Source organism: Canis lupus, chromosome 2 (assembly GCF_003254725.2).
Source record: "Canis lupus dingo isolate Sandy chromosome 2, ASM325472v2, whole genome shotgun sequence".
Classification (NCBI taxonomy): Eukaryota; Metazoa; Chordata; class Mammalia; order Carnivora; family Canidae; genus Canis; species Canis lupus.
The window spans coordinates 69,940,569-69,967,744 of NC_064244.1; the positions used below are offsets into that span (position 1 = coordinate 69,940,569).

The 27,176-nt window shown below is 41.6% G+C and overlaps 1 protein-coding gene across 1 annotated transcript; it reads left to right on the top strand.

Moving 5' to 3' along the window:
• The first annotated feature begins 537 nt into the window (after positions 1-537).
• On the top strand, positions 538-27,176 carry SRSF4 (serine and arginine rich splicing factor 4). Its single transcript, XM_025448406.3, has 6 exons — positions 538-772; positions 17,283-17,425; positions 18,328-18,440; positions 21,979-22,193; positions 25,364-25,453; positions 25,682-27,176. Exons 1-6 carry the CDS (start codon positions 666-668, stop codon positions 26,508-26,510), a joined length of 1,497 nt encoding a protein of 498 aa, XP_025304191.1. The 5' UTR covers positions 538-665; the 3' UTR covers positions 26,511-27,176.

Genomic DNA, 27,176 nt, shown 5'->3' on the forward strand with positions numbered 1-27,176 from the left:
GTCGACTCCGGAAGGTGGAATTGCAATCCCCTTTACACAGAGAAGACAAACGAGACTTAGAGAGGCGGAGGTGGCGCGCAACGGGCCCAAGGTCACAGACACAAAGACGGTTGGAAGCCAGACTTAACTCCAAAGCCGCTCACAAGTCGAAACCACTCCCGGTTCAAAGGACAAAAGCAGGAGCGCTCGCGGGGCGCGGGCGGGGGCGCGGGCGCGGGCGGGGGCAGCACTTCCGGGGGGAGGGGCGGAGCCGCCGGGCTCCGAAGGCGGCGCAGGCCCAGCCACGGAGAGCTCGCGAGAGGACGTGCGCGAGGGCCGGCCCCCGCGCCGCCGGCGCCGCCTGTCCATCACCCGGCCCCGCCCCCACGCCGGCGCGCCCCCGGTCCGGCCCCGCCCCCACCCCTGGCCGGGCGGGAAGCGAACGCGCGCTCCCTCCCGTTACCCTCCGCCTGCGGGGAGGGCGGGGAAGGCGGGAGGCGCGCGCTCGCGTGCTGCGTGCTCGCGTACGTCGCTGGGGTTCGGCTGCGTCCGTCCCGCCGCTCGCCCGTTGCCGCCGCCGCCGCCGCCGCCGCCGCCGCCGCCGCCGCCGCGCTCTCGCTTCGCCGGCCGCCGCCTAAGGGGGGCTGGGGCCGGGCCAAGCCGCCGCCGCCGTCGCCGCTGCCGGGATGCCGCGGGTGTACATCGGCCGCCTGAGCTACCAGGCCCGGGAGCGCGATGTGGAGCGCTTCTTTAAGGGCTACGGGAAGATCCTGGAGGTGGATCTGAAGAACGGGTGAGGAGGGCAGGAGAGGGGCCTGCCGGGCGGGGCCGGGGCGCCGGCAGCGGTGGGGAGGGCGCGGGGCCTGCAGACGGACGCCTGCCCGGCGCGGAGCTGCCGCCGGCCTGCTCCGGCTCCGCCATAGTCGCGGCGCCTCGGGGGCGCGGGTAGGCCGTGGCTCCCACTGCGCCTGCGCGGGCGGGGGTGGTGGAGGGATAATGGGAGCGACGGTGAGGCTCCGAGTGGGACGGGGCGAAGGAGCCCGCGAGTGGGGCCGGGGGCCGGGCGGGAGGGCGGGGGGGCGGGGGGGCGCGGCTCCGGGCGCCGGGGCGCCTGCCTCCCGGGGCCCGGCTCGCCTCGGGTTAGGGACCGACCTTTCCCGCCCTCGGGGCTGCTGGGAATAAACAAACAGGATTTCCTGCTCCCTTTTCACCTCTTGCCCAGTCTGACGGATCAGACGGTCACCACGCATCTCCCGAGGACAGGAGCTCTGGAGGGAGGCCCTTTTTTTTTTTTTCCTTTGACTTGCATGTGTCACACTTTTTTTTTTTTTTTTTTTGGGCGGGAGTCTCGGGTTTGAGTGAGTAAGTAGCCTGGTGACAGTTTCGAAAGTATCGTCTTGCCTGCCGTGCTGAAAGCCTCGACCGTGCCCCTCTACCAGAGTAATTTAAAGTCTTGATTCGTTATCTTTAAAACTCCGTACAGAGTTTTCCATGCTGTGGTTTCCGTTCTGCAACTTGCCAAAGAAAAAGAAAGAAAAGAAAACTTTTTTTTTATTTTTTATTTTTTTATTTTATTTTATTTTATTTTATTTTATTTTATTTTATTTTTGCTTTGTTGTAGAATTTGTTAGAGAATCGTGACCACCCTGGCTAGTATCTGCGGCAACTAGGTAATGAGGCGGAGAGTCCTAGCTCGAAATTGTTAACTTCTGCCTCCCCGGCTTTGGTGCGTTACTTGTATCCCTGGATGTATTTTGGCAAAGCAGGGCCCGCAGGGGGCTACACGTTTCAGGGGAAAGCGAGGAGTCTGGCTTGGAGAAGGTACTCAACGGGGAAAACTATGAGAACCAGGCAGGAAACGTTAGGTAGGACTTCAAAGACTTGGATATAAATATTAAAAAATAGAGGGAACATTTTAGGGGTACTAAACCTTGAGTGTTAGAGGAACTCTTTGGCTTATTTGGGAAAGACGGAAAAAAAGAAAAGAAAGACATTTGCAACAGGTTTGCTATGGTACAGGTTACTCTCCATTGTAATAGTAGCAACCAACACTTGAGAAGTTCTGAAAAACCCCTAAGTAGCAGTTGCACATTTGAGACAAATTGATAGATTCCGTATACTCAACATTGTTGATCGGTTTAAAAGTCATTTTAAAGTGATTGTTAGGAAGAACCACTGTCTTACTAAGGAAGATGTCCTCCATAAAAGTGTTTATTACGGGGCACCCACCGGGCTGGCTCAGTAGGTGGAGCATGCAACTCTTGATACCCTGGTTTTAAGTTTGAGCCCACGTTGAGTGTAGAGGTTAGTTTAAAAAAATAATAATAAAATCTTTTTTTTTTTTTTAAACCATTTACTGTGAATGCTAATTTAGAGTAAAAGGGTTAGGAAATTACTCATTTGGTACAATAGAGCTTTTAGTTCCTGAGGAATTTACTAGGTAAAGTTTTTGTTGTTGCTGTGATACATTATATGAAAGATGAAGTGAGAACTCCCAATTTTCTTCAGAGGACAACAAAGTTGACAGGATGACTAACTTTTGTGGGAAAAGTGTGGTTTTTGAAGCCAGGCAGGCTCAGGTCAAATCCTGTCTTCACCACTTACTATCTGTGGGCAGGTTAGTTCTAGGACTAACTTTTCTCATCTGCAGAAAAAGGAACATTATAGATAATTGTAAGGCGTTTGGCTCATAGCTGTAAATGGTAGCTGTAATCAAATGGTTTTGACTGTGATCATTAGGAGACAGCTTCAGTGTTTGATTAACATGAAGCTTACTTCCTGAGGTCTGTTTTCTAAAGTTACTCAAGTGATAGTGAGCAGGAAGTGATGTTGATGTTAATGGTAGAGTAGTTAATGGAACAATATGTTGATAACCCACCAACAAGATGCCTGCTACTGTGCTAAGTGGGTTGGAAAGAAAAAAACAATTCTGCTCTTGAGTAAATTGTTGACAGTGACAACATGTACACTTTGAGTCAAGAAATGCTTACTCTCACTTTTAACTCAAGTAAAACTTGGAATGATTTGTTTGAAGAGATTTGTTTGAAATGAGCTTTGAAGAATGAATTGAGTGGGGATTAAAGTGTCTGGGAATAATGTATGTCATAACCAGTGATGAGGAGGTGGTCCAAGAAGGAGTGCTTTTGAGAAATAATGAGCAATCAAGCTTGGATTGAGTCTTATGAAGGATTTAGAAATTGAATGACATAAGCCAGAAAATTCAACTGTAAGATTTTACACTGAGCAACCAAAATCATGGATAGGAATTCAAAGGCTCTGGAGGGAATAATTGAGCTATCTGGGAAATGGTGAGATACAAGATAGGACAGATCCTTGCAGAACCCTAAATTCCTGGGTCTCTTTGGGGGAACTATTTATTCTTAACAGTTCTGCTGCAAAACCATGATACGTGTAAAGTCTGTGATTGAAAGTGTAGGTTGAAATGAGGAATTGGGAAGTTATTTCAGAGATTCCACGTCAGATATGACAAACTGGCACACCTGGCAGAATTCAGGAATCACTGCAGAGGAAAGTGCTGAGCAAAGAACCAATATAGTATAGATGGCTTTCAAGCAAGAATTGACTGGACTAGATTGCAGAAGTGCAGAGGAGTCTGAAAGGAAAGAGTACATACAAAAGGAAAAGATGGCATAATTTAGCAACACGTGTAAGCTTATGGTGCTGGACACTAAGGATCGTAGGTCTCCTTGAGAAGCTTTTTTTTTTTTTTTTTTAACATACTTGGGTTGTTATTAGTAATCGAAGCACTAAAGCAGATTTTGGATGGATAGAATTTCGATGAAGTGCTGAAGAGTTCAAAGTTGGAGAATTGAGATACATCAGTAGACCATAGATATGTTTGGGATTAATTAGATAGGCAAAATGTACTGGTATAACTGAGAGTTCACCAAATGAGGAAGCAGATGAGCTCTCATTTAGTGTCCAGGAGAGGATGTTATGGGTCCTCTTGGCATTTTAAAAAGTTGTGTATGCAGTAGTTCATTGCCTGCCATTTTATTATTATAGGCAACTCTAATCTAGGTTACCTTAATTTTAAAGAATTCCTAAAAAGCTGTTCAGTTGGGACCACCACATGATGTAGATCTTGGACCATATAGACTGCTTCAGATCCTGCCACACTAACTCCAGCAAGAGCCACTATGAGATCAGAAGTCAAGGAAACAATAGCATTAGCTGTACCTGTCTATAGCCTTCCAACTCTGGTAACTTTTGCTGCCTTTGATTATTTGTGGATTTTGTGGGCTTTCTTTTTTACAAATAAATCACTTCATGTGAAGTGTAGAAGGTTTTTAATACAGTAGTTTCTCTTGCCACAAAATCTTGTGGTTACAGACCTAGATCTTTATATCTTACTTTTTCCATTATCTTAATTAATAGATTTAACTTATTACACCCTAAGCTTATTTTACTTGCCTAGTAGCTGGACAGCTAAACCTCCAAATTATTGAGGGTTTTTTGTTTTGTTTTAAGTTGGCTAACGGCATGAATTAAAACTCTCCAGAGAAACTTGGCTGTATTTTCACACCTGTGCTTCATATTACAGTGAAAATGTGAATAGCCGGAATTGTCAGGGGATGTCCTGGTTTGTTTAATTGGTTCACTACTTAAATATTAGCAGGAAGTGTTTGTTTTCACCCTCCTTGAAAATTCCTTCAAGTAGAAGGTACCTTAAATTTTTTTAATGTGTTAAGACTCGCTCAGTGAATCAAATCATTGTTTTTGTCCCTGATCAATAGAGAGCATTGTTAGATTTTAGATATTGAGATGAATCCCTTCCAACCCCAGACCCTACACGGGGATTTTCTCTGAGTCTTTGATGGGAGCTTGTCTTATTTAGTTTCTTGTCTTTTCTTTTAAAAGATGCCATAACGGAAATATAATTAGTTTAGTGTTCCAGGTTATTGGTTTCTGATTATTGAACTATGGGAGATTATCTTCACCCACCAACAAATAGCAGATAAATGTTTTATCATTTTTATGAAAATGGTACAACTAATGAGTGCCAGGAATGACAAAAGGCAATTACTCTATTTAAGAAGACCTCACCACGTTTTGTCCACAGGCAGTTCTGCCCTCAAAGATAATGACACTTGAATCCTCGTTGTCCAAGGTTTTGATTTTATGATTATCTAAGATGAGATTAAAAGTGTTTTCTTTTTTTTTTTAAGATTTTATTTATTTATTCATGAGAGAAAGAGAGAGGCAGAGACACAGAGGGAGAGGCAGGCTTCCTGCAGGGAGCCTCATGCAGACTCTATCCCAGACCTAGGATCAAGCCCTGAGCCGAAGGCAGACGCTCAACTGCTGAGCCACCCAGGCGTCCCTAAAACAGTTTTGTTTAAAGGAGCTCTTGAACGACTTTGTTTACACGTAGTTAAAATTAAAGACCCATTCTTAATTCCTATAATGTTCCAAAATAGCATGTATTTATTTCTGATTATAAAATTTTTACGTAGGTATTTTTTAAAAATTTAAAATACAGAGGACAGAAAAAAATCATCCAAATATGACACTGTCTGCCCTTTGAGACTCTTTTTTTCATGTATCCATGCACGTCTTATGCCTCCCCATCTTTTCTACAGACTTGGGGTCATACTGTATGTCTTGTTTTGTAAACCTTTTGTTTCTACCTATGAGCCTGATCCTTTACCTTTGTCAATAAGTATTCTACAACTTGATTCTTAATGGGTTCCCACCTATCAGTGTTATCTAATGTACATAATTAAAACCATGTTGTAAGACATTGGAGTTGTCTTTGGTTTTTTGCTAATTTATGCTTTTATAGCACTGTGGTAAATTTCCTTTAAAAAATCTTGGGGGTAGATTCTTCAGTGAACTTCTTGGAGTTAAAGTATATACACATCTTTAAGGCTTTTTCAACTTACTGGTTTCCATTACTCTCTAGGCAAAGGGTATATTTTCACCTGTAATGTTTAAGAGTTCCTGCTTTTCTGAACTCTCCAATAGCCTTCATCATAATTTTTTAATATTGTGATTTTTAAATTAGAATGTTTAAAATTGTGTATGAGGAAATTATCTTGCAGCCTTTAAGGCTCAGCCATTTAGCTTACCAAGCATAACAGATTCAGGAACTTTTTTATTTTAAAGAACTGTTTGATTAGAAAATAAATATTAAAATCCTTTTAAAATAAGGTCTTATGTGCAGTTGTATGTCCCACTTTCTCTACCTAATTTATCTTGTGTATTTTTGCTGTTACATAAAAATCTTACATCATTTTAACGGCTGCAGAAAAATCATTGTATGGCTGAATCATGATTTACCCAACCATTCCTCTTAGGTCATCTCTAAATTCTGTTTGTTAAAATAACGCTATGCTGGGTATCATATGCATAAAATTTTGTATTTTTATCATTCCTTAAGACAGATTCCGTGAAGTAAAATTCATGTGTCACAGCAGGAAAAGAACATTTTCAAGGCTCTCATTGCATATAATGCCAAATAATTTTCAGAAAAGCTGTGTACCAGTTACTCTTGTCCCAACAGTGTATGGCTCCTGTCACAACAGCCTCACCAGCATCGGGCATACATGTTGTTTAAAATCTTTGCTAATTTCACAGGTGCAAGTGGTCTCAAGTGTCTTAACCAAGAAATTTTTTTTTAAATGAGTAAGAAATAATGAGAAATAGGGCTACGGATTGAGTACCATTCTTTATTAGTAGTATAACCATGACAAATGTGACCAAGTTGGTTTTGTATTGCAGTCTCTTGAAGTTAGCCTACATCCAAAATTTATGTGTTACTTTTCTTCCTAAGACTTGGGTAATTTTTAAATTTCTGTCATTTTGAAAAATCAGTGCCAAGAGACAATACCGTACTGAAATTTTGACCAAATGTTGCTAGCGTAAATTCCCTGGCTTGAGACTTCCACTCCATGGTTCTGGTTTCCCAGTTTGTGATGAGAATAAACATTGTCTGTAATTATTCAGCCAAGTCATTTTAAACCCCTGTTCCTTAGTTTAATGTCTTTCTCCTCCCTTCCTCATTGAGGTATCATATGAATAAAAGGGTCATGTGAAGTATTTGTCCCTTTTTAAAAGATAAGCATAGGATGTAGACTAGATAAAAATGTGGTTTGGGTTCCCAGTATTTCTGGATGCTTCCAGGTATTAAACAGAAAGTTGTACTTTGAGCTTCTCTAAGAAAGGTGCTCCTAGTATGTGAGTAGATGAATACAATTGGGGATGGTCTTTATAAATTTGTATGCTAACACTGAAATTTCAAAACTTGAAAAAAAAAGTATTAACAGCATGCACTTGTGTGGTTTCTTTTTCAACTGCGTACACCAAAGCACTTTACTACCAGGTGCTGTCTCTAGTTTGTACTGATGGGGAAACTAAGTCATGGGCTAATTAAGTACCTGGCTCAAGGTTACAGAGTGAGTTATTGACAGCTCTGGAAGCTGAAGCCCTTTCTTATTCCCATACCAGATACAGCATGAGCAGTGGCAGTCACAGCTTCTCTCGGGCTCTTTCATTCCAGATGGTTCAGTTCTGTTGTTCTGCCATTTGCCTCCAAGGATGAGAAGGTAGTTAGGTTCCACAGCCTGTTTGGTCTATTTAGTCTTTCTACAGTCTTCAACAAGCTAAAAAGTTACTGCCAACAATGAGGCAAGTGGTTGTTTCTGTGATGTTGGCTCTAGACAGAAGAAAACTCTAGTGATACTCCTTCAGGGTACTCTTTGAAGACCTGTAAGATGGTGTCAGCTTTGTCACGGCTGACTGGGGTAGGATTTGTGCAAGCACATGCAGTTAAGTGATCTCTGTCCCGTTATTGCGAGGGGTGTCTGGTCTTGGAGTAACCTGAAAGCAAAGGATCAGGCTGTGCTCTGGACTTGCATGCCCATATGTTGAGGAAATGCCCTACATGACCTTTCCTGCGTGTTGAGATGAAAGTCTGGAGGTCTCGGAGCTGCAAATGATACCTGAAGACGCACCCAAAGGACACTTGTTATCCTTCCATCAAGTCCCTCAGCCACATCTTTAGGCCTGGATGCCAGAATGGGGGGCATTCATAAACAGACTTCCAAGACCTAGAAAAAGCGGGGAGACCAAAGGAGGGAGGTCTGAATCCGCCCTTCAGGAATGGAAAGGTGAGGAGGAGACTGAGGCATGGGAGTCAGGAACCACAGACCAGAAGCACTGACTTTGAGAAAAGTTATTTCATGTGGATGAAAAGAAGCTATTGATTCATTAATGTGAAAAGAATTTGAAAATGTTGTTAAAATACTAAATGAAATAAATGACTGATTTCAAGGGAAGGGCATCCCCCGAGAAATAGCATAGGAAGTGGAATCTTTAACCAAAAAGGAAAAGAAACTGACTGCAACCCAGGGACTGTGGAGTGGTTATGAGGGAGATGGGAACAGCCAAGATGGTCCCAGAGGTATAACTTCTAAGAGGCTTTAACACCTGTTACCCACTCATAGTGCCATTTTAGAGGTAAGTATGAACTGGTTTTGTTTGTGGCTTTTGTGTGGAATCAAGTAGTGCTGTCTGTTGAGTGTAAACCTTTATTTCATTTAGGTATGAGTAACAGATACAGTATTCCTATCTTATGTCTCAAGAGGTTTTTGGGTTTTTTTTTTTTCTAAATTGGTAATATAATGTTCATCTCTTGAGAGGTTTTTTTTAATACATATATTTTTTAAATCTGTGATTGTCTTCATGAATTGTAGTGTGTTGTCAGGGAATAGTTGGCCCCTTTTCTTGTGGGATCTTTTCATAGCCTCTTAGTGTTGATAAATGTCAGAAAATTGAAAAGCACACAGGTGTGATTGTTTGCCTCTTACCCCCCATGAAGAAAGCAGCCATGTTGACTTTAAAATGTCAGTGAAATACATTTTGTTGTTACAGGGGGTTACGGTTAGAATGGTGATCCACAAACTTCAGGAGTATGCTGCTTTCTGAGAGTAGCCCCATTTTATAGGGTGGAAATATGGTGGCAGCCTAATGAAAGAGAAATGGCTTAGCAACCTTACGTTCATTTTGAAACAGTTTCAATTGGCAGATAGGCCGACAGAATAGTTATAAAGTAGACTAAATATGAACTTGATGCAGGTTCCTCTCTACCTCCTGTTCTGGAGGAGTTTTGTTTTTATTGCTTAGTATTTAGGATATTGATTGTTTCTATAATATTTTCTTCACCCCAGTATGTGAACATTCCTTTAGAGATGGGCTGGCATTCCTTTAATGATGTCACCTTTCTCTGTTTTCCTAGACTGGTGTGAAAATTTTTGATGAACTATAAAATGTGGTAATTTTGATAGGTTTGGTTCCACTAGTAGCTTAGAGAATAAGTGTTCACAACTTACTGGTCTCAGTACCTATCAGATGCAGAAATGGTATTTCTTACCATTTAGTATTTGTCATAAGATGCTAATATTCATATGGGCATTTCTCTTCTACAGCACATAATTTGATAAAACTGATTTTCTGTGCTTCTAGAGCTTGCATTTCTCAAACTGCTCTTTGGACCACATCTTTCTGTTAGTATTTGGGAGACAGTAGCTCATGATGATGAGTGTTGACTTTAGGCTAGGAAGGATTCCAGGTGTTGGTTAGCCTTGGCAAGTTCTTCCCTGCTCTGAGTCTTAGTGTCTTCATCTGTGAGCTAACAGTAAACCTCAGAGTTGTGAAAATTATTACAAAGGAGTTGGAAGAAGGAAAGGATTCTGGTGGGCTGGAGTAGTCATATTAATAGTTGTTTGGAATTAAAATTATGTCAGATCTTAGATGCCTATCATCTTCAAAGTACTTTTCTAGTTGCTGCTATAATCCTGGTATAGTTGGAAGTCTGTAAACCTTATAGTATTCTTTGATTTCTGGTCCATTTTTTTTCCATACCATTCATGCTTATATTTTTTGGTCCCAGTCACCATTCCTTATAAAACTAATCAAATGCATTCTTAAATATATAATTTTGTCAATATCCATTCACATCTACCACCTCTAGGCCTGACTCTCTGTCATCTCTATGCTGGTCTAATTTTTGCTGAGCCTTAAAACCAAAGACAGATTCCAGGGGTTGTTGTGGGACCTCCAGAATGGGGATTGCACAGAATAATCTTATTTTTCCTCTATTCTTCTAGTCTGTTATGTTCTGAACCCACACATGTTTTCGGAAGGACCAGATGGCTGACACTGGCTAATGGGAACCAAAAGACAAGAGTGAAAGTAACCTGGTTGTCACATACCCCAAGCTTAGAGGTGCCTCACCTTGCCCCAAGATCAATTTCTTTTTTTTCTCTGGAGACTTTACCCCACTTATCAAAAAACTTGAATATAACCTGGCTTATCTGAGGTTAGATTATCAAGTCAAGCAGCAGCATTTGTTAAATGAAAAGGGTTGTACTCAGGACTGTGGGAGAGAAGAAGCATCTGCCTTTACAAAGACAGTGTAACCTAGTCGTTTAGAGCTTGAGCCTGGAGTCAGATGGATCTAGGTTCAGATCCAGCCACACCACTTATGAGTTCCTTGACAATGAACAGTAGCTTAGTCTCTCCAAGCCTCAGCCTTCTTATTTGTGAAATTGAAATAATCTTAATAGTAGTACATTCTTCACATACAATATGAGGAATGAATGGAATATTATGGATAAATTATTTACCGTGTGCCAGGCACCACACTAAATATTAGTCTTTGTTATTAAAGATCACATAATCAAATGAGAGGATCAACACAAAGAAAAAAGAGCAAAGCCTTGAAAGGCCATAGAAACATTGTCATGTAAAACACAAAATGGAGTAGAAGTTCCAAAGCTAAAGAAGGTACTCAGATGATTAGTCAGGCGAGTGTGTGAGACTTCATAAAAGAGAGAATTCTCAAGTCTATGGAAGAAGATTGTTTTTGCTTCACCTTGTGTAATCAAGGCACTCGGGTTTGGAAAACAATTGAAACAGAGATATTTAGGAGTCATTATAGACCTCTGAGCAAAAGAATGATCTAGGAGCTGGCTTTCCTGCTACATGTAAAGAGACAAGTTTACTAAGTGAGAATAGCCATATCCTGGAATAAGTAAACCAATCAGACAGGAAGAAGAAGCCTCGGGGGGCCCAGCAGGTGAGAGAACTAGGGCCAGGCAACAGGCTGAACAGTCAGCCAGAGAGGAGTCGTCAGGGGTGATGCCGAGTGCTGGGAGATTAGTGGTCAGGGGCTCCAAGCAAGAGATATCATGAGGTAGGTTTTCTTCTTTGAAGGTGGGGAAAGATCAAGTGCAGACTGAGCTGTGGCCAGCGCTTACAGACCAGGAATCCACACTAGCTCTAATCAGAGAGCCCTTGGTGTGCGGGAACTGCCAGTTTGCCGACGTGAAAAGAGCCCCAGACTGGGTACTGGTGAGCCTTGAAGTCGCACCCCAGCTCTGCCACTCAGTGAGCACGGGTAAGTCATCCACCTTCTCCGGGCGGCCTTGATGGCCATCCCTCCTCTGAGGCTAAAGAAAGGGAGGCCAGAATGCCCAGAGCAGCCTCCTACCTGTCTCAGGATAGGAAAGGATCTCAGGAACCTACTTCATGTGGTAGGAACTCCCATTTGTGGGTCATAAACAACCCTCAGTGACGGAAAAGTCAAATTGCAACCATATTCAGTGACCCAGAGCAGTGAATGTGACACTGATTAATTCTGCTTTGAGGGCCTAACCACTGCTCCCCTGGAATGTTGCAAACCTCTGGAACTGGGGCAGTGACCGTTCTCATTTGCAGGCTTTTCTCTGAGCTGGCCTCACCTGAGCAGTAGAGAACAGTTGCAGAAGTGGTTTTCTGCAGTTTTCCAAGCACTTTATGCAGACAGCAGGGATTACTGCTGTTATTACTACCCTGTCAATGTGCCCTAACTTTTTTCACCTCATAGGACCATGTTGACCGAAGCGTAGGACCAACACTAAGTACTTTGAAAGAAAGCTGTTTGATTCCTGTTCACTGAATGCCATTTCTTTCAGGGTAGATTTAAGGGCTCTGCCGTTAAAGAACAGTGCTATTGACCCTAGTTTTAGGGTTCAAGCCACCCCATGGGTTAACTTCAACAGATCAAAATTTTTCCTTGGCTACAGCAACATCCCTAATCCTGACCAGCCATGGAGAGGTTCGGTTCTTACAAGGAAAATGAGTGAATGTGGGAATGACTCACCACATTGGGAAAACAAAACTCACATCCTGCTGATGGTTGGCTGAGGACTGTCATGTCCACATACAAAGAAAAGCATGTGGCACAGTTGTAGGACAAAGGTGAGCAGAGATCTACTGTGGAAAGGGGCAAATTTTTCTTATAGAGAGAACAACCAAGGCATGCCCCTCGGTAAGCAGTGTTGGTGGGTGATCGCAGGCACACGCATGGAGGCTTGCTTTCCCTTGCTCCTCATGTCCATTCCCCATTGGTTATCCAGTGTCGAGCACCCCCTTAGTCATGCCCTGTCCGGTTAGCTTGGTCAGCATACCTCCAGAGCAAGTCACGCTTATCAGTTTTTGGAAGGGACTTTTCTCCAGTCTCCCTCTTCAGTGACGATGTTTGGAAAACAGAAATGACCCTAAGTCGTTCCCAAAGAGGTGGGATAAGTGACACATCCTCTTCAGTAAATAGGACATGCAGAGTGGTATTTGGGACCATCGATGGAGATTATTAGGATCAGGGAAAGCCCATTCAGCAACAGTACAGGCCCAGATGATAATTCTTGGGTGAAAAAAAAAAAAAAAAAAAAAAAAAAGATAATTCTTGGGTGAAAAAGTATGATTAACATTTCTAAAAATGGAAGTCTTAGAGTAGTTTCAAAACCATGTCATTCCAGTTCCAGCATTTCAGAGTTGTGACTGACAGCCTGAGCAGTACGGCAACTGTTGAATGAGGGACACCAGAGCACTGGCAGGGGTAGGAGCTTGGACTAAAGTCTAGAGCAGCCCGCATAATTCGTGTGGCTTTGTCTGTGGTGTCCAGATACCTGTCTGTACTTGGTAAGAATCACAGTCCCCACTTTTTTAAGGAGGAAATAACAGGCCCTCCCCTCCTGTTTTGTTTGTTTTTTGGCTAAATCTGTCAGGATAAAATGTTACCCAGAGGAAAAGAGTTAGGGGAAAGGCAGTAGCAGAGAAATGTTGAAGAAAGAAATTTTTCTTTTAATTGAAAAATTGTGTACATGGGGATCCCTGGGTGGCGCAGCGGTTTAGCGCCTGCCTTTGGCCCAGGGCGCGATCCTGGAGACCCAGGATCAAATTCCACATCGGGCTCCTGGTGCATGGAGCCTGCTTCTCCCTCTGCCTATGTCTCTGCCTCTCTCTCTCTCTCTCTCTCTCTGTGTGACTATCAGGAATAAATAAATAAAATCTTAAAAAAAAAAAAAGAATTATGTACACATAATAGGCCATGCTGTTTGTCCTTTGGCATAGGCATGGGACAGGGGCAAAAGACATGACATCTAGGAGTAAAAAAAGCAAGAAGAGGCAAATCGGGAGGTTTTTGTTTTATTTTTACCAAGCCCTGCTATTGAGGGAATTTTATATTTGTCTTAGATTCATTCTCCTGAATTCCTTCATCTTCTTTATTCTTATACTGGAATTACTGAAAGATGGTGGGTTTTAACAGTAGAAGAAGGGTGTCTGTAGCTAGAAAGAAATCTGTTGTGTTTGTGAAGCTTATTCACAGGTCACACCAGAGATGTGTATGCATATATACACACATGCCAATACATAGTGTGTATGCATACATGCATGTATTTTATATCCCTCCTTATTTTGACAAAGAGTTCAAAGGAGATTACTTTTCGGGATTTTAGTTTCATGTATTTACTGCAAAGCACAAAGGGATGTTAAGATCAATCTAGAAAGACCCTCTGATGTTAGTTACCAAGGAGAGCATTATTTTATTGAAGGCACTAAATTTCATTCAGAAACAGTTAACATTTAAAACTAAAATTGGGACCCATACAGTAGTTTTAAAAGGTACTTTAGATGATAAAAACTAAATTTATCCTGTCCATATGTCATGTGGTGTTCCTCTGATGCTACCATATTTAAATTCTCCCATTTCAACATTTACCTATCATATTTTTGATGTTAGGAAAAACTTTAAAGATATGTAGTATAGCTCCTTTATTTCATGGATAAACCAAGGCCTAGGAAAATAAGATGATTTAAATCTGCTTGTCATAGTTGCTTGATAGCATAACCAGGACTAGAACCCAGGCCAGTTCTTAACTGCTCCAGTCTTACTAGTTAGGAGTTTGCCTTCTGGAGTCGTACTACAGAGTTTTAATGCCAGCTCTGCTGTTTTATCATGCAAGTTACTTAACACTGTGTTTCAGTTTCCTCATCTGTAAAATGGGGATAGTAGTTCCTGGCTCTTGGGTATTGTAAACATAAGATAACATTGTGTAGTATATAAAGATTACTTCATAAACATTAAGTAATACCTTATTGTTACTATGTAGTCTTCCTGCCTAATTTGGGGAACCCACTCACTGCCTTTTGAATAAAACAAAAGCATTGTTTAGTAAAGCAGATCTAAATAAACAGTAATGTGGTAGAAGCAACCACACTGATCTGGTCTTTACACTGCTCTCAGGACAGGAGTCCCTATCAGGTATGGTTTGTGATACAAGAGGATATTTGGTTTGATCTTCCAAACCCACCTACCATTGCCTGTGGTCAAGAGAGATGACAATCACGTGCCTGATTTGATCCTTGGACTGGACTTTAACATAAAAATTTCCCAAATAGGGGTCCTCAGCTTGCTCATTCAGTGGAGTATGCCACTCTTGATCTCAAGGTCATGATTTCGAGCCCCACATTGGGCATAGAGTTTACTAAAAAAAAATAATTAAAATACAGTTTCCCAAATAGAGCTTGTGGCTTTTCACAGAGTAGCCAATTTTTTTTTTCCTGTAAAGCAAATTTGATCTCAAGGTAGCTCTTTAGAAGTAAGTATTAAGGAAGGACTGACTGTAAGGGTTATTTTCCTCTCCGGGAAGAATTCTAGTCAGCCTCAGCTGTAAGAAAGCTTGGTCTGAGCATTAATTGTTTTGTTTTTAGATAATTGTGTCTCCATTTAACAGATTGTCATTACTTTCCTTCCAAGGTCAGAATGGATTCTGCATGTAAGCCTTGGAACAGAGTGAGCATACACAGGGTAATCTTTGAGTCGGGGAGAATGCATTACCACATAGATCTGACAGAAGCATCACCTATTAGTAACAGAAGCTGGGCTTACAATTTCAGACGATTGGCAGAGCTTAGGGTCTTGCATTCTCTGACCCTCAAATAGTTGTAAACCCTGATTATTTTGAAGAAAATCGTTGGGGTATATCTATGATTTGTTCAGTCTTTGGAAGTCAGTGTTGTCCTTCTGACAGCACGTTAGATGAGTCAGGGTCAGCAAATGGGGCCACACCAGCATGCCACTCTTAGAGGGGCATGGGGCCATTTCATCACACCCAGGGTGAATGTTTTCTCTCATTGCTCTTTACTTGACATCAGGCTCTTGCCCATATGATGCCAAGAGCAGTGATGCTGTGGGCAAAGCAGACCTATGACCAGTCTTGACAACTAAATTAAGGAAGGTACTTTTGGGGGCATGAGAGTATTTTATGATCTGTCAAGAAATAAACCTAAGAAAGTAGATTTGACTTTTTTTTTTAATTTTGTCTCTGAAAATGATAGTATAGCTTTCCTGCTATCTCGCTCTGCTCAGGAAAGGAAAAAGCAGCTGCAGTATATTATCAATGATAGATTTTCAGTGACTGTAAAGCACTTTTTAACATAGTAAGTCAATGATTGGGAGAAGCTTCACTTGCTTTGTCAAATATGACATCGTGTTCAGAATCAGTCTTACTACCCTGCACAGCAGTTCAGCCTTCTGGAAGCATCAAACCATGTATTAGACTTTACAGCCCACAAATTAAGCCAGGTTGCTTCTGAATTGTGTTACTGCAGAACATTTCCAAAACATTTCCCATGACCAACCGGATGTGTCTGTGTTCCTTTTTTTTTTTTTTTTTTCCTTTTTAAATGGAGTTAAGATTCATTGACTTGAAGTTTGAATGCCACTCATAGACATTTCAGCGTGAAGAACCCTCCAAAGTTGTCAGCCATACACTGTCACCTCTGGAGACTGGTTCGAAAGGACTCTTCAGTAAAGGGAAAATCCTGCAATTCCGAGTTCCTCTCACTTAACATGTTGCTGAGTGCACCATTACGTGCTAAGGAAACTGGAATCATTCCGATCAGACTGGATGAACTCCTGGCAGGCCTTGTAACATGCTGTTAGTTCCAGAATGTTAAGACACAGCAGAACACTGGTCAGTGTTTGCCTGTGTACACAGCTTAACTTTCCTTTGTGATCAGGTGTGATCATTAAGATGGTTTTGAAGTATAGGCAGTGGTCACAGAGCTAGACTGCACAGCTGTGTTGTCAGACCATTTGTTTAACCTTACTTACAAATACCTTACACATTTTGCTGTTTAGTTTTATAAGTTGTGTTCTTTAACAGGTGTTAATAGGAATTGGAGGGAGATGCTTTCTTTTGGGTATGTGTTAAACCAGCAGACCTCTTTGTTGGAATATTCCTAGCAATACTGTGTAGAGAAGCTTGCAAAGTCACATACAAATATTAGAGAATTCCAGCCTACCTAAAACTTTCAGGAAATGAATTTGCAAAACCACGAGGAAGTGAACAGATCTGATTTTTTTTCCACTGATAATTTCTAGAACAGTTAATTCAGTTGTGATTCATTTGTTTAGGTAGAAGTTTTTTTTTTTTTTTCCTTTCACTGAGATTTGAGGTACTGTGAGTTTTTTACTTGGTATGTTATTCCAGACATGACTTAACAGTTAAGACACGGTACCTAGATATAAGTCTAGTTGTTCTCTAAGCTCTAATTTTGGGCTAAAGCTAAAAAAAAAGATGAGTTTTTATGTGATTTGAGAGGGCAAATACTCAGTGTTACAGAGTTACATATTTTGATCCTTCATACCAAGTATCCCTCTGAAGGTGTCTGCAGTTGCCACCAGCTACTTGAGGAACAAAAGAAATGGTCTCCGTGTATTTAGCCAGCCACCTACTAGAAATACGTTCTACCTTGAGAAGTCTCCCTATCCTCTTGCAGTGCCTGTTGGCACAAAGCAAAGTGGTTTCAGCCAAAGGGAAGAGAAAGCCAATCCTTAGTTTGCAAAACCCACCTAACCTTTGCTAAGCATGACCCTCATTGCTTTCTCTTTAATGGTAGTGAAACTGGATGTCAAAATGGTGCCAACCAGGATTTTGTTTGCTCTCTTCTAGATATGGGTTTGTGGAGTTTGATGATCTGCGTGATGCAGATGATGCTGTTTATGAACTAAATGGCAAAGACCTTTGTGGTGAGCGAGTAATTGTTGAGCATGCCCGCGGCCCACGTCGAGATGGCAGTTACGGTTCTGGACGCAGTAAGCATTTAAAAGGGCATTTGTATCAATGACATACATGCCTTTGTTGTTAAATGTTAATTTTTTTAAGTAATTAATTAATATTATACTGAAATGTATTGCTATTTAAGCTATTTGTTTTATAAATTATGTATCTTTTTAAATGTAAAATTGCAAATAAACATCTTTGATACTGTTTAATTTTAATTTAATTAATGACATAAAGTTCTTGTTTTAATACTTTATAAATATGTTTAATGATGTGTGTTTGTGTTGTTGTTTTTTTTTCTCTGTAATGCAATTGTTTAACATAGATTTAACAAAGACCTCAATGTTTTAATTAAAAGAATCCTTTGAGGCTAAGATGACTGCCTGTTCCATTTGCTGACCTTGGGTTACCTTTCCATGCGTGGCTCTTTGAACCATTGTGGCCCTTGGCTGACCAAAACAGGAAGCCATGTGACGACCGCAACCTTTCCCCATTAGACCTGGGTGGTGAGGATCCCAAGGGTTAGACACAGATGAGATTAAACTGAAATAGGTGCCTGAAAATCTTTTTTTCGTATAAAATATTCACAAAAACTTTAATCACTGTGAGTAACACCAGTAACTGATTTAGTAATTTGGTTACTTATTTCTAAATTGTTAAATTGTTAATAGTTTTAATTTATGCATGTTAATTTTAAATATAATATTAATGAATATATATATACTTACCACTTCGTAAATTAAATTAAATTTCATGTTTAGTTGATTGCTTTTTTAAAAAAGAAATCTAGTTTAGAATTAAGGGGCGGGGCTAGAACTAAAATATCTGTGCTGTGTGGGGTGGGGGTAAGTGGTAAACTTAAGGGGAGTATGTGCTGTGTCACTTTTTCCTTTTCCTCCACTGAAGTAATGTTATCTATTTGAACCTTCCAAAGGTGGATATGGTTATAGAAGAAGTGGCCGAGATAAATATGGCCCTCCTACCCGCACAGAATACAGACTTATTGTGGAGAACTTGTCAAGTCGGTGCAGCTGGCAAGACCTAAAGGTTTGGGCCTCCTTAACCTTGTGGGATAAGGTCAGGCAGTTGTTGACCTTGGGAAGGAGGTAATTCTATGTAGGCCCAGGCAAACACAGAATGTAATGGTATTCTATGTTTGAAAACTTTCCCAATGTGTGGAAATTCTCTTAAAGGTTCCAGGGGCTCCTGGCAGGCTCAGTTGGTCGAGCCTGCAACTCTTGACCTCAGGGTTATAGATTCAAGCCCTATGTTGGGTGCAGAGATTGCTTAAAAATAGTCTTTTTTAAAAGTAAAAAAAAAAAAAAAAATTTTTTTTTAGAGTTTCTATAGGAATACAAAAGATATCAGAATCTCACTGTTACTATACATTAGGGGACCATCACTGTAAAGACAATGTATGTTAAATGAAATTTTCTTCTGTGCAGAGGGTATTGTAGTTTCTCACCAACAAAAGAAAAGGCTGCAACCACCAATTGCAGGTGGTTTGTGTCAGCTGTAGTATGTAGGTTTGTGTCAGCTTCCAGTGTAGCTCTTCTTTGGTAAAAAGGACTATATAAAATCATGTTCTTTGATAAGGTGTTTTGGGGTTTTTTTCCATGGAATGTTCAAAGGTCAAAGATTGAGGTCTACTAGCTGTGTTGACCATCTAGTGCACTGATCCCAGCCTGTTTTTTGACAACAGTGTTCTTAAGTTCAGGGAAGAAAGACTTGAGTAGTATCTTAACCTGGATGGTAGAAGGACAGTCACCCTTTTCCCCCTCTCACTTCTCACTTTTAGTCCATCATTAAACAGGTCCTCTCTAGCAAAACGAGTGAGTATGTTTAGGTTCGGCATAAAGTAGTTAGGAATCTTACATTCATGTAATTTTTAACTAGGCAAAGCAATATCATATCCTTTTCTCCCCTTTTTAAATTTGTCCCCAACAGTCTTCAGATAACAAAGATGAGATCCAGAAAAGGTTCACACACACAAAGGTCTTAGCACAAGAACCAGGACTAGGACCTAAGCTGGTGTTTCTTCCAGCAAGTTGTGCTGGTTGGCAGCAGTGGAGGAGGCCCTCATGGAATGTCTACTGGCAGGCCTGTGCTCACTGGAGAAGTGGCTCCAGTGTTTCTGAGAGTTAAAAGTTGAATGGTTGGGGTAGAAACTGGGAAAGGCTTTCAGACTTTTGGTTAAAATGGAGCTTAGCCAGTGTCTTCAGTTGGTTTTGTACTTCTGTACCTTTGGTAGTTTCACTCTTTGGGAAAGAGAGTAATAGAGCAGATTTCCTTGTAAGTCAAAGCAGACCTGAGAACAGGGTTCTGGAGCCCACCTATCTGGAATGAATCCCAGGTCTGCCACCTAGCAGTTATTTTACTTGAGCAAGTTACTTTCCTCTTGTGCCTCATATTTTTCAACTAAAATAATGGGATCCATATTCATTTTTACTCAAAGTTATTGTGAGAATTGAATGCAATTCAATATTAAAAACCCAAGAACAATTCCTAGCACAATTAATCCTAGCTGTTAATTGAGGAAATGCAAAAATAAATTTAAAGGCTATTGTTTTTAAAATGTATAAAATTGCATCCAATGATGATGTTGTCGAGATGAAATTTAAACAGTAGTGTACCTCCAGAGGCATTGAGAATTGGTACTTTGACCTGTCGTGTGGAGTTGATAGTATTATTTCAGGTTCTGAATTCCAGCTCCTTGAAGTCAGTATAATCTCCTTTTCTGTTCTGCAAAATGAAGGAAATAATTGTATCTATCTCATGTTAGGACTTCAATTAAATCATGCCTGTCCATACAATAAACATTTAATAGTTAGCTCCTGTTATTAGTAATTTGGAAATAGAAAACAAAAGTAGTGACATTCTTCAAACCCTTTTACTAGAGTTAACTTATATCTCAACCTGTCCAAGACAGTGTCTCGGTCTTGGCATAACTTAATAGCATCCTTGTTCCACCTCAGAGGTGTCCAAATTCAGGTGATAAATGATATAGACGCCCTGTTTTTTACCCAGAACCTCACTCCAAATAATTCAGTTGAAGGGATTTTCCGCAAAGATGTCCCTTGCTGGATTATGAGTAACAGCAAGAGACTATTTAATCTGAAATTCCCAACAATTGAGACATCCTCAGAAATAGTATTGGGCACACTAGTTATGAAGGTGTATGTTAAGACATGTAAACATTTTATGATGCAGTGAGCAAAGAAGGTATTGAATGGCATGTGTTCAGTGTTTATAACTTTGTAAAATACAGAGAAGAAACCAATAACAAAAATAAATTCTGGTTCAATATTTATACATTCCACAAATGTTTATTAAGTATATACCACACACAAAGAAATATGGGAAAATTAGCCATAAAGCCTTAAGTTTTAAATTTACCTTAATTTCATGGTGTTTTCGAACACTAATCTGAGCTCATCTTATTTATACATCACTGTTAAGATTTACTTATTTACTTGAGAGAGAGAGTGAGCAGGGCAACAGGCAGAAGGAGAGGGAGAGAGAATTTCAGGCAACCTCCCAGCTGAATGTGGAGCCTGACATTAGGGCTCGATATCACAACCCTGAGATCATGACCTGAGGTGAAATCAAGAGTCCAGCACTTAACCAACTGAACCACCCAGGCACTCCCACTTTTTTTTTTTTTTTTTTTTTTTTTTTTTTAGTTTTTTTATTTTTTGGTTTGGTTTTTTATTTATTAATCTACATCCCAGATGGGACTCAAACTCACAACCCCAAAATCAAGAGTCAGTGCTCTTCCAATGGAGCCAGCCAAGTGCCTCTCATATGTCACTTTAGTGTTTATCTAGCAGTTAATTGTATTCTCTCACTGGATTATATTAACTCCTCAAAGAGAATGAGCATAGAGGCTTACAGTGTGAAGGGACATGCGTAGTCATGGAACCTTTGAAGCCAGAACTTCACAGTACTGTTTTGTTGCCATTCTCTTTGTTTTGAAGAAATGATATAGCAGTAATTTTATTTTATTTTCTTAAGTTTTATTTAAGTAATCTCTGCACCCAACGTGGGGCTCAAACTCACACCCTGAGATCAAGAGTCACATGCTCCACCAAATGAGCCAGCCAGATGCCCCTACTAGCAATTTTAAATAAAACTCAGGTGCTAATCTTGTAGTCCCTTTATGGATTTTTTTATATATGTTATCCTTAGATATTTGTCAATATTTATACATGTTTTCAAACAAGGATTTATAATGAACTGTAAAAGATCTCTAACTTTTACTTTTATTCATGTGGTAACATGAGTGTCTAAAACTGCTGTAAACAAAAAAACTTGCCACTGTAAAATTTAGAAGATGATAGTTAAAATTTTTCATATTCATAACTATTTAAGGGAATAGCGTCTCTACTACTCACCTGATGCTTTAAAAAATAAACCTTAGTAAGTGGGTGGTATGTAGATGGAAATATTTTAAAGAGTAAATTTCATCCTGAAGAAAACTAATTTTTCTTCCCAAAGGAAAGGGAAAACTTTCATCATGATAATTGCATTACATTCTAACAAAATGTATCCTAATCTGTTGAGTGATTTTTTTTTTTTTTTTAAGGATTATATGCGTCAGGCGGGAGAAGTGACCTATGCAGATGCTCACAAGGGACGCAAAAATGAAGGGGTGATTGAATTTGTGTCTTATTCTGATATGAAAAGAGCTTTGGAAAAGTTAGATGGAACCGAAGTCAATGGCAGAAAAATCAGATTAGTTGAAGACAAGCCCGGTTCTCGCCGACGCCGGTCCTATTCCAGGAGCCGGAGCCACTCAAGGTACTGCTAGTGTCTGTGTGTCAGTGTTTGCTGTAAATTCATTTTTGAGTGCATAGCTGGATAATCCATTTCCATTTTCCTCTTGAATTCTTAGTACATGGTCTGTCTGGTTCAGTAACTCCGAACTTTGAGCTGAACATTTATTTGTAAAACTCTTGAATTCTTATATCATGAGTACAAATTGAAGTTTTTTTCTCTGAGAGAGATATGTGACCTCTTTTCACTTTCTTTCTTTGGTACCCCAGCTATTACTCTTATTGGAGACAAACAGGACCACTAGTCCCTTGGCTACTTTCCCAAACACTCCACTACTTAAGAGTGGAGACTTTCTTATTCAGCAGCTGCTCTGCACTAGGCCAGACACTTGTGAATGAGATAAATACTGTCTGTGCCCTCATGAAACAGCCTCATGGAGAAAATGGGCATTGAGCAAATAATGACCGTTGTGATAAGTGTATGTCAAAGGAAATATACATAGCACTAGTGTGGAGAACTGGCAGAGGCTTCTCTAAGGACATGTCCTAGGCACTGAGCTCTAAAGGAGGAGTTGGAGGTGGCTGGCAGAGAGGGGATAAGTGCCCTTCCAGCTGAGCGTGGCAGGAGGAGAGTGGCTTGAGATGAGACAGAGAAGGTCCAGATTCTGCTGAGCCACGGGCCAGAGCAAGGATTTAAGAGCAGTGGAAAGTCAGTAGAGATTTCTAAGGTTTCAGGTTTGGCTTTGTTTTTTAATTTTTTAAGGAAAATGTCAAATACATAAAGTATTTTGGAGGACATAGTTTAATGACCCCAAATCCCTTAGGCCTGTCACCCATCCAGCTGTCTTGTTATTTTGCGAGTCTTGTCTCCCCACCCCTCCCACTGCCTCATTTTAAGGCAAGTCTGAGCATCCTGTCATTTTACCTGTAATTCTTTCAGTGTGTGCCTCTTATTAAAATCCAAAATCATGATGCCATATTACAGCTAGCAAATTTGTGTTCACATTTCCGCAGTTGTCTCATGTATTTTTGCAGTTGATTTGTTCATATTAGGATCCCAAGTAGGTCTGCACATTGCCATTAGATGGCGTGTCTCTTGATTTTTTTTTTTAATCACTGGTACATCCTCCTTTGTCCTCTTTTTGTTTTCCATGCATTTAGTTGAAGAAACAGTTGTCTGCTGTGAAGATTCTCTCATAGTGGAGATTTTTCTGATTGCCTCTTGTGATATTTATCATGTTCCTTTATAGTACCTTCCATATAAACTCATAGTTAGATCTTGAGGCACTTATAGTAAGACCAATGCTTTAGCAGGTGTACTTCATAAGTAGTACTGTATACTTCCTATTGCATCACTCATGTGGTGTCTGGATGTCCCACTGCAAATGATGGGGGTGAGCATGCATCAGTGTATCCGGGATTGTGAACCTAAGCCAGTCCACCTGATAGTCTTAGCGTCTGTTGATTCTCACTCCCTACGACCATCCAGTCATTGCTGCCAAGTGATGACTTTCTAACTTCCTCATTCTTTTTGCCTTTAAAGGCTGCAATTCTATCAATGATGATTTCCACTTGTTGCTCTCAAATTTTTATAGGAAATGCAAAATAAAAGTTTGACACCTTTATCTACCAACTTTTAGAACTTTAAATGTGCCATAGGGTTCCCCCCAAGGCAATGATGAAAATGGTCGTTTAGTATTATTATCATTTTGAATGAATTCACAGATGTTTATGTGTATTTAACATTACATGCACTGCGGTCTGAATTTTTTATGCTCAGATTGTTCTTTCTTTGGTCCTTGAGAGCCCTTAAAGTTATCTCCTGAGTCTTCGGTATCTTGGTTTGGTTTTGTTTTCATATGAATATGCTTCACTAAATATTTTCTCAAATTTTTTATTTCAGTCATTTTCGAACATAAAAGTTGAAAGAATGGTTCATGAACACCTGTAGACCCTTCTTCTAGCTTCAGTTGTTAGCATTTTGCCACCTTCTGTCCCTGTCTCTGTGTATACTTATGCACACACCCTGTACATTTACTTTGCTGTAGCATTTTAAGGGAAGTCGAAGACTTCATGCTTCACCCTGAATACTTGAGCATCTGTCTCTGGATAAGGATGACCACACTTAGGTTTTCTTACCTAAGAATCTCAATAGTGATTCCATAAAGTCATCTGTTCAGGCCATTTTCAGATTTCTCCAGTGATTCCATGGAGGTCTTTCATTTTTTCCTGACCAGGATCCATGCCAGCCTTGCATTGCAAGAGGTCTCTTTGGTCTGAAGCAGCCCCATTTTCCTTTCCCCCTCCAACAACATTGACTTTTTTTCTTTTTTTTCTTTTTTTAGTAGTATCCCACATTCTGAATTTATCTGTTCTCTCTTGGCATCGTTGAACTTGTGCTTTATTCCCCTGCTTCCCTAAAACTGAAAGTTAGGTCTAGATTGAGATACAGGTTAAATGTTTTCAGTGAAAGTCCTCTCATAGGTGGTGGCACCTGGCTGTCTTAGAGCATTTCACCCTCTCTGCCCTGATGAGATGTTCTAGGCCCATCTTGTGCATTCCCTGCCCTACTCTTGGACTCAGTTGTTTCCTCAGGAGCCCTGGTTACTGTGGTAGGAAATAAGTAGAGTTCACAGTCTCGGCCTTTTAAAGATTTTTTTTTTAAAGCTTGGGTGTGTTTATAAAACAGCTCTCTGGTCACAGTGAATCAGTAGGTAAGGAGCAAAAAGTGTTCACAAGGCTAGTAAGGAGTCTGTGAAGAACCAAAAGAGATGGTGGTGGCTTGGTCAGGGGCAGCAGCAGAGATGGGGAACTGGCGATAAAGAGGCAGGCTCATCAGATATAAGAAGAAATGGGGAGAGAAAAGAGTCTAGAGTGGCTAAGGTTTCTGGTATGGGGAACTGGGTAAATAACAGTAGCAGAAGTAGTAGGTGGAAAGAAGGAAGGAACCCAGCACAAAGAGTGGGTCTGGGCGGGGGGAAGTGGGTTCAGATTGGAGGGGCTGAGTTACAGGGAAGCCCTACCGGTAGCACATTGCAGGTCCTGGAACCTTGGACCTAGAACACCAGAGAGGACTCTCTTTCAACTTGGAGCCTGGACACAGCCAGTGCCAGACGGATTTTTCAGTTGAAAAATCTCTTACTATTCATCTAGCCTTTTTGTCAGCAAGTATTAAACAGTCCTGTCTCTCCTTAGGTCTCGTTCCCGGAGCAGACATTCTCGGAAGAGCAGAAGCCGAAGTGGCAGCAGCAAAAGCAGCCATTCTAAGAGCAGATCTCGGTCCAGGTGGGTCTGCCTTGGTGTAAGGACAGAAGGTCCGCAGAGCATACCTGTACCGTGTCCTGCTTTGGTTTTAATCATGTTACCAGTCTTCCCTCATCCCAGGTTTTTTGGATTGGGATCAGGGTGTCGAAAGCCGTCTGGGGCCAGTACCAGCCACGTATTTCCCTCCAGTCTTCTGGCCTCTTCTGTGGTGCGAGGCCGTGCATGACCCCAGTGCCCATGTCTCCTCAGGTCAGGCTCCCACTCCCGGAGCAAGAGCCGCAGCCGCAGCCAGAGCCGCAGCCGCAGCAAGAAGGAGAAGAGCCGCAGCCCCAGCAAGGATGACAAGAGCCGCAGCCGCAGCCGCAGCGCCGACAAGCGCCGCAGCAAGAGCAAGGACCAAGCTGAAGAGAAGATCCAGAATAGCGACAACACTGGCAAATCCAAGAGCCGGAGTCCTAGTCGGCATAAAAGCAAGAGCAAAAGTCGAAGCAGGAGTCAGGAGAGGCGAGTGGAGGAGAAGCGAGCGAGCGTGAGCAGGAGCAGAAGCAAGGAAAAGAGCCGGAGCCAGGAGAAGGGTCCGCACAAGAGCCGCAGCCGCAGCCGTAGCAAAGGAGGCAGCCGCAGTCGCAGCCGCAGCAAAGACAAGCGGAAGGGAAGGAAGAGAAGCAGGGAAGAGAGCCGTAGCCGCAGCCGCAGTCGCAGCCGCAGCAAGAGTGAGAGGAGCAGAAAGCGGGGCGGCAAACGAGACAGCAAGTCGGGCAGCAGCAAGAAAAAGAAGAAGGAGGACGCCGAGCGCTCGCAGTCCAGGTCACGGTCCCGCTCCGCCTCCAAGGAGCGTGAGCATGCCAAGGCCGAGCCCAGCCAGAGGGAAGGCCGAGGGGAGAGTGCGGATGCCGGCACCCATCAGGAGACCCGGTCCAGGTCAAGGTCCAATTCCAAATCCAAACCCAACCCTCCGTCAGAATCACGCTCCAGATCAAAGTCTGCTTCAAAAACCCGGTCTCGGTCCAAGTCCAGATCCAGGTCTGCCTCCAGATCGCCGTCTCGGTCTAGATCCAGGTCCCACTCGAGGTCCTAACTGGCTACAACCACAGCTGGAACTCCCCGAGAAGTCTTTTGTACATGTTTGGTAGCCGTAGCACAAGTGATCCAAGTAGAACATATGTCACTGCTGTACATTTTTAACTCCCCTAATGGTGTGTCTACAATTGTTAAATCTAAGTGCTTCCTCTCCGTAAAGCCTCCTGGCGCCAGGCCTTCCTGCTCGACTGAAAACAATCTTCTCTTTGAAAACCCCCTCTACTCCTGGCCCACAGTAGAATATCCAAACCGCCGCGGCCCTCCGCCTGGCCTTTCCTACAGGGAGCTCAGTACCTGGACGGCTTTCAGGCTGGAATGCTGACATAGGTAGGTACGGTGAGTTCAGCCATGTTTGCCCTCGAATTGATGCCCTTTGATGTTTGCCATTTAGTGAAAGTGCGAAGTCTTAAGTTTCCTACCACTTTGGTTTCATACTTTTGGACTTAACAAAGTTGTGAATAGCACAGTCGAGGAAAATTGATACCTGCAGTAACCCATAGGAAATAAACTGTAGAGTTCCATATTCTGGTATTGTGATTATATTGTTTTATATTAAAAAAGAAAAGAAAAGAATTTTTTTTAATTTTATTTTTCCCCGTCTTGCAAAGTATAGTGACCCCTGTTTCCATTAAATTTGAATAAAGACTATTTTTGCTTGACAAAA

Bases quoted from the DNA above. Each gene is read 5' to 3' on its own strand.
- SRSF4 (XM_025448406.3), top strand. From the start codon at position 666: ATGCCGCGGGTGTACATCGGCCGCCTGAGCTACCAGGCCCGGGAGCGC. The intron at 18,441-21,978 runs GTTTGGGCCTCC...TTTTTTTTTAAG, and splicing joins GCAGCTGGCAAGACCTAAAG to GATTATATGCGTCAGGCGGG. The intron at 22,194-25,363 runs GTACTGCTAGTG...GTCTCTCCTTAG, and splicing joins AGGAGCCGGAGCCACTCAAG to GTCTCGTTCCCGGAGCAGAC.